This window comes from Bactrocera oleae, chromosome 2 (genome assembly GCF_042242935.1).
Source record: "Bactrocera oleae isolate idBacOlea1 chromosome 2, idBacOlea1, whole genome shotgun sequence".
NCBI lineage: Eukaryota > Metazoa > Arthropoda > Insecta > Diptera > Tephritidae > Bactrocera > Bactrocera oleae.
This window is the reverse complement of record NC_091536.1, coordinates 20,548,952-20,561,215: the sequence shown is the minus strand read 5'-3', so window position 1 is coordinate 20,561,215 and position 12,264 is coordinate 20,548,952. Positions and strand designations below refer to the sequence as shown.

Sequence of the window (12,264 nt, the reverse complement as noted above, 5' to 3'; positions counted from 1 at the left end):
CTGTAAATATTGGTGATATTTATTGCTTTAAATGCAAATATAAAATAATTAAACGTACAAACTTGTATTTGCACTCTGTTTGCGTAGAATGCGTTGTCACTTGAAAATTTTAATATTACTTATCAGTTTCTCAATTTTTTATTGTGCTTATTACTTTCAATAATAGGTGTTTCGTTTCTATACTGCAAAATCACAGGAAAATGAAAATTGAGCGCAGCCGCAACCCTTGCAATATAAAATGCAAGTTTATAGCTAGTTTTCGGTTTATTTTGCGTCTGCTACTATCGTATATCAATGAGACAACAAACGCAGACAAGTAAAAATCAAGTTTGCTCCACACCAACTGAGACAATCCGCTTACAACTTTGGCTGCTGCTACTTGTTGTTTTTGCACTTTATCTTTAGCCACACTATAGTATTTTATATGTATGTACGTATATAATATTAATAAATCGGCAGTACAGCGCTGATATACATAGCTGTAACAGTCGATGCTGACATACATATATATTTCACGTACACTTTTATTTGTATTGGCCGTGGCTAGCTTGCACCGCATACACCATTGAACCAACCAGTCCAGTTTTCATTGAGAAAAAATGTCAAATTACCAAATGAAGAGATAGTGGATCGGTTACAGAATTCCTTTGTTAAAAGTTACCAATTATATACAAATGCTTTAAATCTTATTAAACATATGCCGTCGTTGCTTCGTTTTTAAAGTTTCTCTATTATTATAATTTAATTTTGTGTAAATATTTCCAATAATATAATTAATCATAATTGGAGTTCACAACTATATCTGCAATTATTTGTAGTTAATTTTGCAGCCTTGGTGAGTGTTTGCAAGCCTTTCTTATGCCATGCTATATCTCTATTTTCATGATATTCAGTAATTTTGCTTTTATATATCATTAGTTGTTCCACTTACAACGATTTGCGGCTTTTTTGTTAAAATATTTATTAATTTGTTTAACAATACACAGCGCAAGCGCAACGATCTTACACAGTTTGGCATTTTTTCACAAATAAATTGTCAAATATGGAAAATGGCGAGAATGAAGGAATGCTTGAAGTGCACAGGGTTGCAAAGAGAATCAATTATAATACATTCAGCTTGAACGCATCCCGGAGAGAAGCAGATAGGCACATAGATACATATTGATTAAAAGCATAAAATTATTTTCAAAATATATTTATTTAATTATAATTTTATGACACATAAAGTGTCAGTGCGATTTGTGGAAACAAAAAAAAATTTAGTTGTAATAAAGTAAAATATTAAAAAATATATATCATAAAAGAAAAAAAATCTAAATAACTATAAATATTTAATATATTATGAATGATTGATTGCTCAGACAAAGTGCGTAGTGCGCATTTATATTCCTTTTCCGATTCTCTTTAAAACATATTTTGTTTAATAAGTAGCATAATTTATAGTAAAATTAAATGTGAAATATAAATCTATAATATATCATATTTAATTATATTTGCATTTTTTTATGGAACGCTTTAATTATGTGTTAATAAATATTTTAATTTAATTAGTTATATACGGCAAAGCTCGGACCATTTGCATATGCTAATTAGGCACTTTTATAGCAAATTTAATTACCAGTAAAATCGGACAGTTGGACAAACAAAAAATCAATTTGGAATGAAATAAATTAAATTTGCACCAGAGAAGTATTTTTCTGACAGCTAACAGCTAAATTAACTTTTTTTTACTTTCTTTTAGTCCTTTTTCTGTTTGTCTGTTGTTATTTATTGAGCTTCCCATACCTATATTTGTACAGTTAATGAATTGTAAACATTAAATTCTCTCCAAATGTACTATGAACTAACCAAAACCACAATTTGCATGTTTGTAGAAAAGTTGGTATATTTATAAAAATATATGAAGAAATAGTAAATAGGTAATAGCAAATCATGCAAATCTTTTTCAGTAATTTTATTGTGATTATTTTTTGTTGCGCCTTGTTATTTTTGATAATATTGTTTCACCGTGTGAAATAATTTTTTTTACGAATATCTGTTGTCGGAATGACTACGCAACTGGCTGAATAAGAGGAAAAAACAAAAATAAAACAACTCTTTTGAATTCATATTCATAGTAAGTTTATTAATTGTCACAAATTCTTGGAAAATGTCGTGTTTACAGTATTCGAATAAGTCTTTAAGTGATTTGATAGACATTAATAATGTAGACTTCAGTACAGAAAAGCTGGATATTTTTATTTTAGGCCAATCTATTTGCTTCGAACTCAACGAGGTTCACATTAGTCCAAATACTAACAGCTCAGCAATATGTAGTGAAAATGTAGTTCATTTCCGTTACACTTATTATAATAATAAATAAAAGTTGCAATTTAATTTCGAGAATAAAAGTTTATTTTTCGTTAATTAAAATTGAAAATAAAAAAAAAACTTTTTTTATTGTATGTATATCAAACTTTTTAATGCCAATTTTGTGTGAGTAGTTTAATGTACTTATACAATATGATATTTTTGCTGATAGCACTTCTGCTGTTACATAATTAAATTGTCATATTTATATTTATTGTAATAGCGTTTACACACAAATTCTCACACATTCATGCTTGTGATTGCATGGATTTGTGTACGCATGTTATTATAATTAGCTTAATCAATCTAATGACGTCTAAAAAAGCTTACTACTTATGTATGTATGCAATATTAACAAAATACATATGTACGAAAGCTATAATCAACACAACACACCAAATTATAAGTAAGTATGTGTATATGTATAAATAATTTATACACGCAGTTTACTTTTTTTTTGTGCTTAACATCTATGTACGTATGTATGTATTATATGTATACATGTATGTACTTAAATTTAGTACATTTACACAAAATATAATTAATTATAAAATTAGAAATGCGAGCCATTGAACTGTTAATGCTAAATAGCATTAATTTAGTAGTGATGAGTTTAGTATTATTTGCTATGTGTATTAACATTTAAAAGCAGCCATTTATAAATATACGTTTATATGTTTGAAATTATTTATATTTCATGCATACATAGGGACTTATAAATATATATGCATTGTTGTTGCTGTCAATTGTTTTATTTTAGTAATTTATTTATTTAATGTTATTACTATTCTTTTTTGTATTAAATATGCATAATACACTTAATCACTTATATATGCTTATATGTATATGTTTTTGTAAATATATAATATTTTTAATGGAAGTAGTTTACAATAAGTAGCCAACGACATCTGCTTGTTGGTGTATATTACGCCTAAAAGCATGCTAAATAAATGTGTTACGAAATGGTGAATACGTTGTTGTTATTGAGAGTGTGTAATTCATTTCAGTTTCTCTTTCCCACACACACATTTGAAAACAACATTATTCTTGCTTATACTCATAAATACAAATTGTAGACTTTGTTGCTGCTTTTACAATAGTTTTAGCTTACTTTTCGTTTTAAATTAGCACAACTCAAATTTATTTAGCTTGATATTTCTTAATACTTTATTTATTTATTTTATAATTGTATTTTATTTTGGATTTAGTTTAATATAAACTTAAAGTGCGCATTGCTAAAAAATAGTCTAATCTTATTTTTATTCATTATGAATAGTTTATACAATAGGCGGGGAGAGATGCGAGTGACACCATGGCGTAATTATTTTTATATACATATTATATATATGTATGAATATATGTAGTTGTTTTATATTATTGAATTATTATTAATTATTTCACTTTTAAATAATTTGGGTTGATTTAAATTTTCAAAAGTATCAGTATATGGCCTCTTTCAGTGACTTTTTGCTTGGACTCTCTAAAATGGGGAAAAAATAAAGTATGATTCTAAAAATCAGCAATGATTTTCATTTTGACTGGTTTTCTAAATAAAACTTAAATCAATTTCTTTGCTTAATATTTTGGCAGCTATAATAGTAGGAAGTTCGCAGAGTTATAGGTCTTATAAGTGTTTATCAAAACACGATAAAACTCGGCTGTAAGCCATATTTGGGATGAATTTTGTAATATTACACTCAGAATCAAGTGCAAAAAAAGCGTTATTTCCAAACAAGATTTCAAACTTATGCTTAAGCTAAATATCAAATTAAATTTTTGACAAAAATATTATTTAATTTTTTACCGAAAGTTCTTCTGCTGTTACAGAAAAGATCTCTATATAACATTCTATTTGATTTATAGAGTCGCTTATTAAATTTGTCAAAGGTATACACCTTATTTTTTCAGTTTATTCAGCTTAGAATTTTTTTGCGCGATTCTCCCGGAATCCCTTACATGAACAGAGAATAGATGAAACAACTTATCAATTTTAATTCGAGGAATTTCCGCTGTCACCTAAAATTTTTTAATTTTTTTTATTTTTAGTTTAAAAACTGCCATCTTTTGATATTTTGGTCTCCATTCAGAGCAACTTTTAATTTTAATTTTTGAAGTTCGTATTAGCTTCAGTCGAAGAATTCCGAAATTAGAACTAAAGGTTATTCGTTAGGACGTTAAGCTAGAAAAAATTAAAATCATAAAAAATAATTTTTTATATTTCTCTGTTCTCTAAAGAATTTGCACATGTACATATTTTATTTTTTACCCATTTCGAAACTTTAGTTAGCCACAATTCGTTATCATTTCCTTTACTCGCCTGCTGTCTATACCAAATAATTTTTAGTTTTGTCAAATAATCTAAATTTCATAGTAAGCATGTAACATATCCAGTTGAGCTGCAGCTGCAATGACATTTTCCTCTTGACAAACATCGCTTTAGTTGTATGATTCCGCGGTGGCATACAAATTACCGCAGTCATGTTCTGAAGACATGGAGTAGTTGGCCGAGTCACGATCTTCGGGTATGGCTGTATTGACTAGACTATGCTGTAGTGGATCTTGCAGTAGTTTGGAGAAAGTATGATGGCCAGCGCCCAATCCCAAATGTCCATATGGCGATTCAGCCGCTTTGCTGACATGCGGCAGTCGGCGTAAGAAATGCGGATTTGAGTAACGCACACCGTTCGGCAGTGTGGTGTGCATGCCGACGGGCGGTGGTGGCGGCGGTGGTGATGTTGACAGTGGCTCTGAGTACTGTTGCTGCGATTCATGCTGTTGCATGCGCGCTACATTCACTCCGGCCATCGCCACCGCTGAGTTGGCATATTGCGAACGAAAACTGCTTAAGCCGCTATGCTGCGGAGGTGGCGGCAGCGGCAGCGGTGGTTGTGAATGCATCGAGTATGCTGATGTAGTCATGCCATAGTTGCCGCTACCGCGTACAGCCTGCGCCGCTTGCTGTTGATTGTGACAAGCCGCCGGTAATGGCATTGTGCTGCAATGATTGGCGTAATCGAATTTCTGTTCGGGCGCCGAACGTGTCAGTGGCAGGGTGGCGCTGTTAAGTGTGCGACCAGCCAGACCAATTGCATCGCCACCAAAGCTGGACATGCGCATGTTGGTGCAACGTCCGTAGGGTTCTTCCTGTATGGGCGGTTGTGGCGGCTTTGGTGGGGGCTTACAGGCGGAACGTGGGCGTATGACCACTTCGACGTCACGTTCCTCGCCCGAATGCACGCCGCTTGACGATTCAGATGGTGCGCGTTCGGGCGGTGAAGTGGTGCTCTCAGTGGTGGAGGTGGTATCGCTGCGCGGTGTGAGCGCTTCGTTTGGTACACCTGAATCGGCACGTCGTAAGCAACGTGGTGTTGAGCTGGAGGCGATCTGGAACGAAAATTATTGTAAAATAGTTAAAATAAAATTTTTTTTAAAACATAGATGGGCATATGTCGGAAAGATTCTAATTGTCTAATTTTTTATTGAGATTGAGGTATTCCTTTAGCTTAGGAAGACAGTTACAGGTAAAAGATACATTAAAATATTCTGAAAAACTATTTAATAGGCAGTATTACTCTGCAAGTGAACCTCTTAAAGTATCGTCTTTCGGTTTTGGCTCAATCTTCTATTCAAGCCGTACAAAAAATTAAGTAAAGTAGAGTTTTTCATTAGCAGTTGCCAAAACTCAAGGCTAAACACACTTATGTTTAGTATTTGTAATTTATATACATGTCACACACCTTGAAACACTTTATTTGTTGGCAATTTGTAAACAAAACATCATCCACATTTCCATTTAAGCAATTACTCGTGAGCGAACTAGCTCGAAAGCAAACTTTAATTACCAGAGCAAAGGCATCCGTTTACGAGTATAACTTTGAGTGGCAGTGAATGCTAATCATACGCCCTGGTGGCACTTACCAATGTCCACAAATATAGTTTACGCAAACTTCCTACATTATACACAATTGCTTTGAATTTAGGCTATGAGCGCAGTGCAAGAGCGTAGAGCCAAACATTTACTTATTGTTGCCTAATTGTTAATAAAAGTGAAAAATAAACATTAAATGACATAAAGTACAGCTTAAAGTTGCGGAAAAGATGAGGCTTAAAATAATCCTAATTTTAAATTTTCCTTTGATTAAATCTAGTGATTTTTTTTACAAAATATGTTTTTAAAACACTCAAAAACCGCTACTATTCCGACGCCTTTTTAATTATGCATACTAAAATTATTCGTCTACCCGAATTCCACGCCTAACTACTATTTTAACCGGTTAATTCATATAATTGTAGTTTTGTGTTTTGCTACACTACGCGTTTAGCCTTAGGCTTACTTATACATGCTTGCAGTTCGTTCGGACTTTAATTATATAACCATACCTATGCCTGTAGAATACACACCATCTACCAAGCAAAGCGAAATCCTCACTCAAGCACGCTCATACACACATTTGTGTATTAAGGACAGACACAGATTTCAGCAATTATTGCAAGCGCTTCGTGCAGCAGCAACAAATCAATGTTGCTACGATTTAATTGAAATCAAATCACCGATAATAAATGAAGGCATAGCCAGGCAAGAAGCAGCTACCAATAAATATTTGGATTGCTAATATTGCAGCATGATGCTGTGTGCCGCCTGCAACTAGCGGTACATATTTTTGTGGCAAGCACCACACTTTGTTGGAGCTACCTCATCACTGGCGCTGTCACTGCTGTGATAAATGTGCAATGAACGTGTCGAATTGGTCCACCACACGGACAGACGTAATAAATCCTTTGGCCTCCGTTCGGTGGGTTGTTGGGTTGTCGTATGCAAATCGTATGGGCTGAGCCGTCTATATGTTTGTGTGTTTGAGAACTTTTTTGTATAAATAAGTTTGTTGGCACATACAAATGTAGCTGTGTATATATTGAAGTTTTTGCCGCCGTTCGTCCGTGTCAAAATTGCATTTTACAGGCTCAAAATCGTTTGCCGCCATCAGACGTCTGATCAACATATGCTTTACGCCTCCTCTGGCAAACATATGCACTCTGCTATCATCAGTTGTCACAAATTGTAAGTGTTGTTTCCGTTATAAAATTAATACCCGTTCGTTGAAAAAAATTTGCTTTTGTCTATGAAGAAATGTTAAATTATAAAATTGCTACGGCGAAATGTAAAAGCGATCAATTTTATAATTACTGTTACTATTTTGCCTGCTCTTGTACACTGAGCGCTTAATTATTAAGCTTTAAGTTTTTTAGTGAAGAGCGGAAAAAAATGTTCAAAGCTTTATGAAAGCTACAGTTAAGCTTATTAGTTTTCGCTAGCTACAATGAATCAAAGTCTGATATTTTTTAAAAAAGAAATTTCATTATGGAATAACTATAGTGTTTAATAGTAATTAATAGTTGCGGAATTCTCTGTGAATTTAAAATATTTTGTATAAAGTTTCGTTATTAAAAAATAAACTCAGAAATATGATTTTACCACCCAAGCGGCAAATTCTTCTAGAAAACAAAAAAGCTTTAAAGCTTGATCTTCAAGCAATTAACCGATTAGAAGCGTTTGGTGACATTTACCAATTTGGATCATTCTTCAACAAAAAATTGAAAAATTGTGAAACAAGGCGTTTTCAAAAATATGACTGCAAATAGTTGATAATTCTTTCACTTGACAATAAATACTGATACTAAAGTTTTTTTAGTTTCACGACTTTTCACGATTAAAAGAAATCTGGTATTGTTTTACCAATGGATAACATTATAGTTGGAGTTAAGGTGCCTATCACCTCAGGGTCTTAAATAGAGTTTAGCAACACTGGCTTGTTCTTCGATTTGAATAGGAATTACCTTTTGCACTTTATAAATTAAACACAAAAGTGGCTTCATATTAGAACTATAAGCGTATATATGGCGTGTGAGTGTCAACATTCGATTACTTAAACTTTTGTTTTTTTTTTTTTTGCTTTGCATTTGTTTTGTTTTTGTCACATTAGTTGTGCAACTATTGATCTTTGCTAATAAAATCCAGCAATTGGCTCAAACTCAATTAAAGTAGATTAGACAATTACACTTTACTACCATTCACCCCATTGTTACAACAACAGTATTAGCAGTGTGCATCTCTTCAATTCACATATGATTCTAATTTTGACATATGCCATATACCGTTTATAAGTGTAAATATTATTGCAATTATATAATTAGTTATAAATATGTACTCACATGTGCCTCGTTGGTGTGTACGGTGACCGTCACCGGTGCCAATGGGCTGACTAGGTGCTCCGGCGACGAAGACAATTGCATATTCTCCGGTATTGCTTGGGGAGCTCGGCCTGCTATAGTAATACCAGTAACAGCAGTACCACCACCAACACCGCCACCACTCATATTCATCTCTTTTAAACCATTAGCGCTAGTGGTGTTGATATTAGCAGAGCTGATGCCGGTTGACTGCTGGTCTGTGGCATGTGTTGGTGGGGGTGGTGGCAGTGTTGTTGCCATTGGCGGCTCTAAATCGCGCGTAGATGCATATGTCACGCTATCATCACGCACACAAGCTAACAGTTTACCCTCCTCCGAGGTGCTGTCATCACCGAAGCTACCACTGCCCGTAGTGTTGTTGCAGTTACCGATGCCTCTGCCGCCACTGTCAGTGCCAACACCACCACTAACGTAGTTGGTATAATCTGCATGAACGGCTGTTGAGTGATTGCCACCACCAGTTGAAATTAGTTGTGGTGGTGGCGGTGGCAGCTCATCGTATTCGCTTAGTTGTAAAAGCTTCATGCCATGCGCACCGGTGGGAGTTGTGGTGTGATTGTTGGGGAGACCGCCGACATGTGTCTCATTGCCACAGCCGATCGTCATGACAGGGTCAATGTTGCTTTTGGCTGCTGTTTTGCTGTGGCTGCTGCTGCTGCTGCTCATACTGGTAACGGTGATGCCTGCCATGTTGGCAGCGCTGGCAGTTCTTAGTGTCGCATATTCTCCGTCGTCAATTTCCCCCGCAACACTGGCAAAACATATCGAGGTTCCACGGGGCGAATGGCTGCAGTGCCACAGTTCACATTTCATATTTTCCATTGAACGGTCGGTTGGTTGTTTGGTTGGTGGCAGAGTGCAGCGAAAGGTTAAATGGGTGGCAAAGTGGAGAAAAGAAAGTACATTTTTCATAATTTATTACTATAAAGGTTAGACATTCCTTTGCACTACAGACATATGTATGTATATGTATTTATATAACTATGCTCCAGAGTACATATTATATAACTATGCAAGTATGAGTAAATGAATGAATGATGTGAAATCATAAGCTTCACAGTGGCAGCAAAAATAGATGATTTGGTTTAACTAAAAAAACTACAATATAATGCTTGCTTTGTATTAATTCCTTTATGGCCTCTCTGATATACTCGTACATATACACATATGTAAATTAACTCAAACACCGGATGTTAAGCTTATTAAACACATCACACAATTTATATGTATGTACATGCGTATTTCTATTTAGAAATAGGCTTCTTATAATCCGATGTATATTCATTTATTAATAATCCTACCTTTACTTTAATTAGTATAAGCATACTTGTATTAGTCCTTGGCAGCAATAATTTTAATTACATAAGAGACATAATAGTGATACTAATCTAACCTTTGACGAAGCTTTATTTAATAAGCAATAGAACAATTTAACGTTAATCAAACTATATAATCAACTGTAGTGGAAGGGCATTTTACAAAAAATTGGGTATAAGTCACTGCAAAATTTAGTTGAAATATACATATAACATATTAATACTCTGAACAGGGTATATAAAGTTTGCTACGCGGTTTGTAACAGCCAGAACGGAGCGTCGGCATAATGAGCTAAGTTGATTTAGCCATGTCTGTTTGTATGTCTGTCCGTCTGTCTGTATATATACAAACTAGCTCCTCTTTCATTTGATGAGGTATCTTTACGAAATTTGAATTAGTATTTAAGACAATAATGCAATCTCCATGCCCAGCTGCCATATTAACTGTACGATCGGAATAAAGGGCTTGCATGGAAAACTTTTTTATTTGACGAGGTATCATTTATTAATTGAGTTAAGCATGAGTTAGTTTCTAAAAGCAACAGTGTCATTTATGCAAAAATAGCTCAGATCAGATCACTATAGCATATAGCTGACATACACTCTGAACGATCGGAATCAAGTTCTCGTAAGGAGCCTCTGTATTTGTGAGGGGTATTATAGCTTAGATAAAACCGAAGTTAACGTTTTTTCTTGTTTTAAATATTTTTCATGCTAGTAAAAGATCACTATATAGTAGCCCTGAAAATGCTATTTATATCTGTACGATATTTATGAAATAATTCTCAAAAACACGGCATTAGTGTTAAGGTCAAGCTACTTTCAACTTTGACAGCACTTTGCAGTTTGCAGATAGCTTTATAACATTTGCATATAAAGGGGTTTTTGAAATGTTTTCTAAATGTATAAACTGTCAATGAGACAAGGGTTTCATGAATGATCTCCGCAAATTATAAATGTAACCATCTGCTTCTGCTAAAAATGGGTTTCTTTTCAACTAATTTTTAATTTGCTAACATACATCCAAAAAAAACCATTGAAATTTACTTTTAAGACGCGGGGTATTACGTACACGTTAACAGTATACTAAAATGTTGAAGTAACACAAGTCGAGCTTTGTTCGAGTTTAGCAACCTCGATGTATTTGCCGAATGCATTTGATTTAGAATCGGAAATTGAAATATATGTGAAATTAGTTCAGAGCGAAATATCATTACGTAGGGTTTAGATGCATTATAAATGTGTCAAATACTTATGTCTTTGGATTTATATTAAATAGTAAAATTTTCTTAAACTGAATCACAATAAGAGACAACTTTTCTTTGGCCACTTACATAAATGCCTGTTTAAAATACAAATCGCTGAGAACTGGTTCTCATACATATCATACGGAAGCCTCTAGATGAGTTTATGTGTCATCAGAAGGCCTTAAAGGCAAGGTATAGTTATATTGAATTTAATTATTATCTATATTTGTTCCAAAGGGTGAGACTAACAAGTTTTTAGTTGATAGATCTGTATAAAATATTTTTTATGCCACTAAACTCCGCGACATTCGACAATAATTAAAAATATTCGATAATTAAAATTATACATCTAATGATATTTGAATCTAAAACGGAGAACACGATTCGAGGCGTAAGTTTAAGACGTGGTTCTGTATATATATGTATTTTTTTAAGTAAAATTTTGTAAATCAGTCTGCTACTGCCACATGTATATGCATACATATAAACATACATAGATACTACAAGTACATACATATATGGTATACTACAATATATGAAAGTATTAAACAACAATAAATATGTTAATAAACATCTGCATACATATCACTGAACTACAAACCATTCAATGCTAAATAACATTATTAGTAACATTAGTTAATTACATACATACATACATATGTATTATATTATATAATATACATAAAAGTTGTTAAATAAAAAGTTCGTAGTTTATATCTAAGTAAATTTTAATTAAAAACAGGCGACAAGCGGAACAAAAATAGTTTCTTATTTTCAATGTGACCAATACGCTTACACAAGTGTGTGTCTGTCTGCGGTGTCGTTTAATCAATTCCCAAATGCATATGACTATTTTGCATACAAATGAACAAGCTCTTTCGAATAAGCGCGCAAAATTCACACAAAACAAAAATACTTTATTTTTAATATTTTTTTTCTAAATTTAATAAATTTAAAGTACCAAACTTTGCTTGTTTGTGAGCATATTGATATGCTATGATAAATAAATGAAAATGTGAGTGATTAACACAAGCTGGTGTGCACAAAAAAAAAGGATATAGTGAATCAATTTACTTAATTTGCAACAACAAAAAATATTTTGA

At 33.3% G+C, this 12,264-nt stretch overlaps 2 protein-coding genes across 11 annotated transcripts in view; both read right to left on the bottom strand.

The window, feature by feature from the left end:
• The window catches only part of loco (locomotion defects), a 40,272-nt gene extending 39,252 nt beyond the window's left edge, over positions 1-1,020 (bottom strand). The window contains exon 1 of one of the 3 annotated variants that reach the window (XM_070111051.1): positions 932-1,020. The gene's annotated coding sequence lies outside the window, so the exon portion shown is untranslated. Of the gene's footprint in view, positions 1-58; positions 698-931 lie in introns of those variants that run through there. The other 2 variants (XM_070111050.1, XM_070111042.1) reach the window with 2 other exon arrangements.
• Positions 1,021-2,097: 1,077 nt separating this feature from the next.
• tinc (transmembrane protein tincar) overlaps positions 2,098-12,264 on the bottom strand; it is a 140,200-nt gene continuing 130,033 nt past the window's right edge. For all 8 annotated transcript variants that reach the window (XM_014234613.3, XM_070111011.1, XM_036377421.2 and 5 more), the window contains 2 exons: positions 8,560-9,385; positions 2,098-5,733 (listed from right to left, as the gene is read on the bottom strand). In XM_014234613.3, coding sequence (XP_014090088.2) covers positions 4,786-5,733; positions 8,560-9,385 — 1,774 coding nt within the window. In that variant the 3' untranslated portion in view covers positions 2,098-4,785. The remainder of the gene's footprint in view (positions 5,734-8,559; positions 9,386-12,264) is intronic.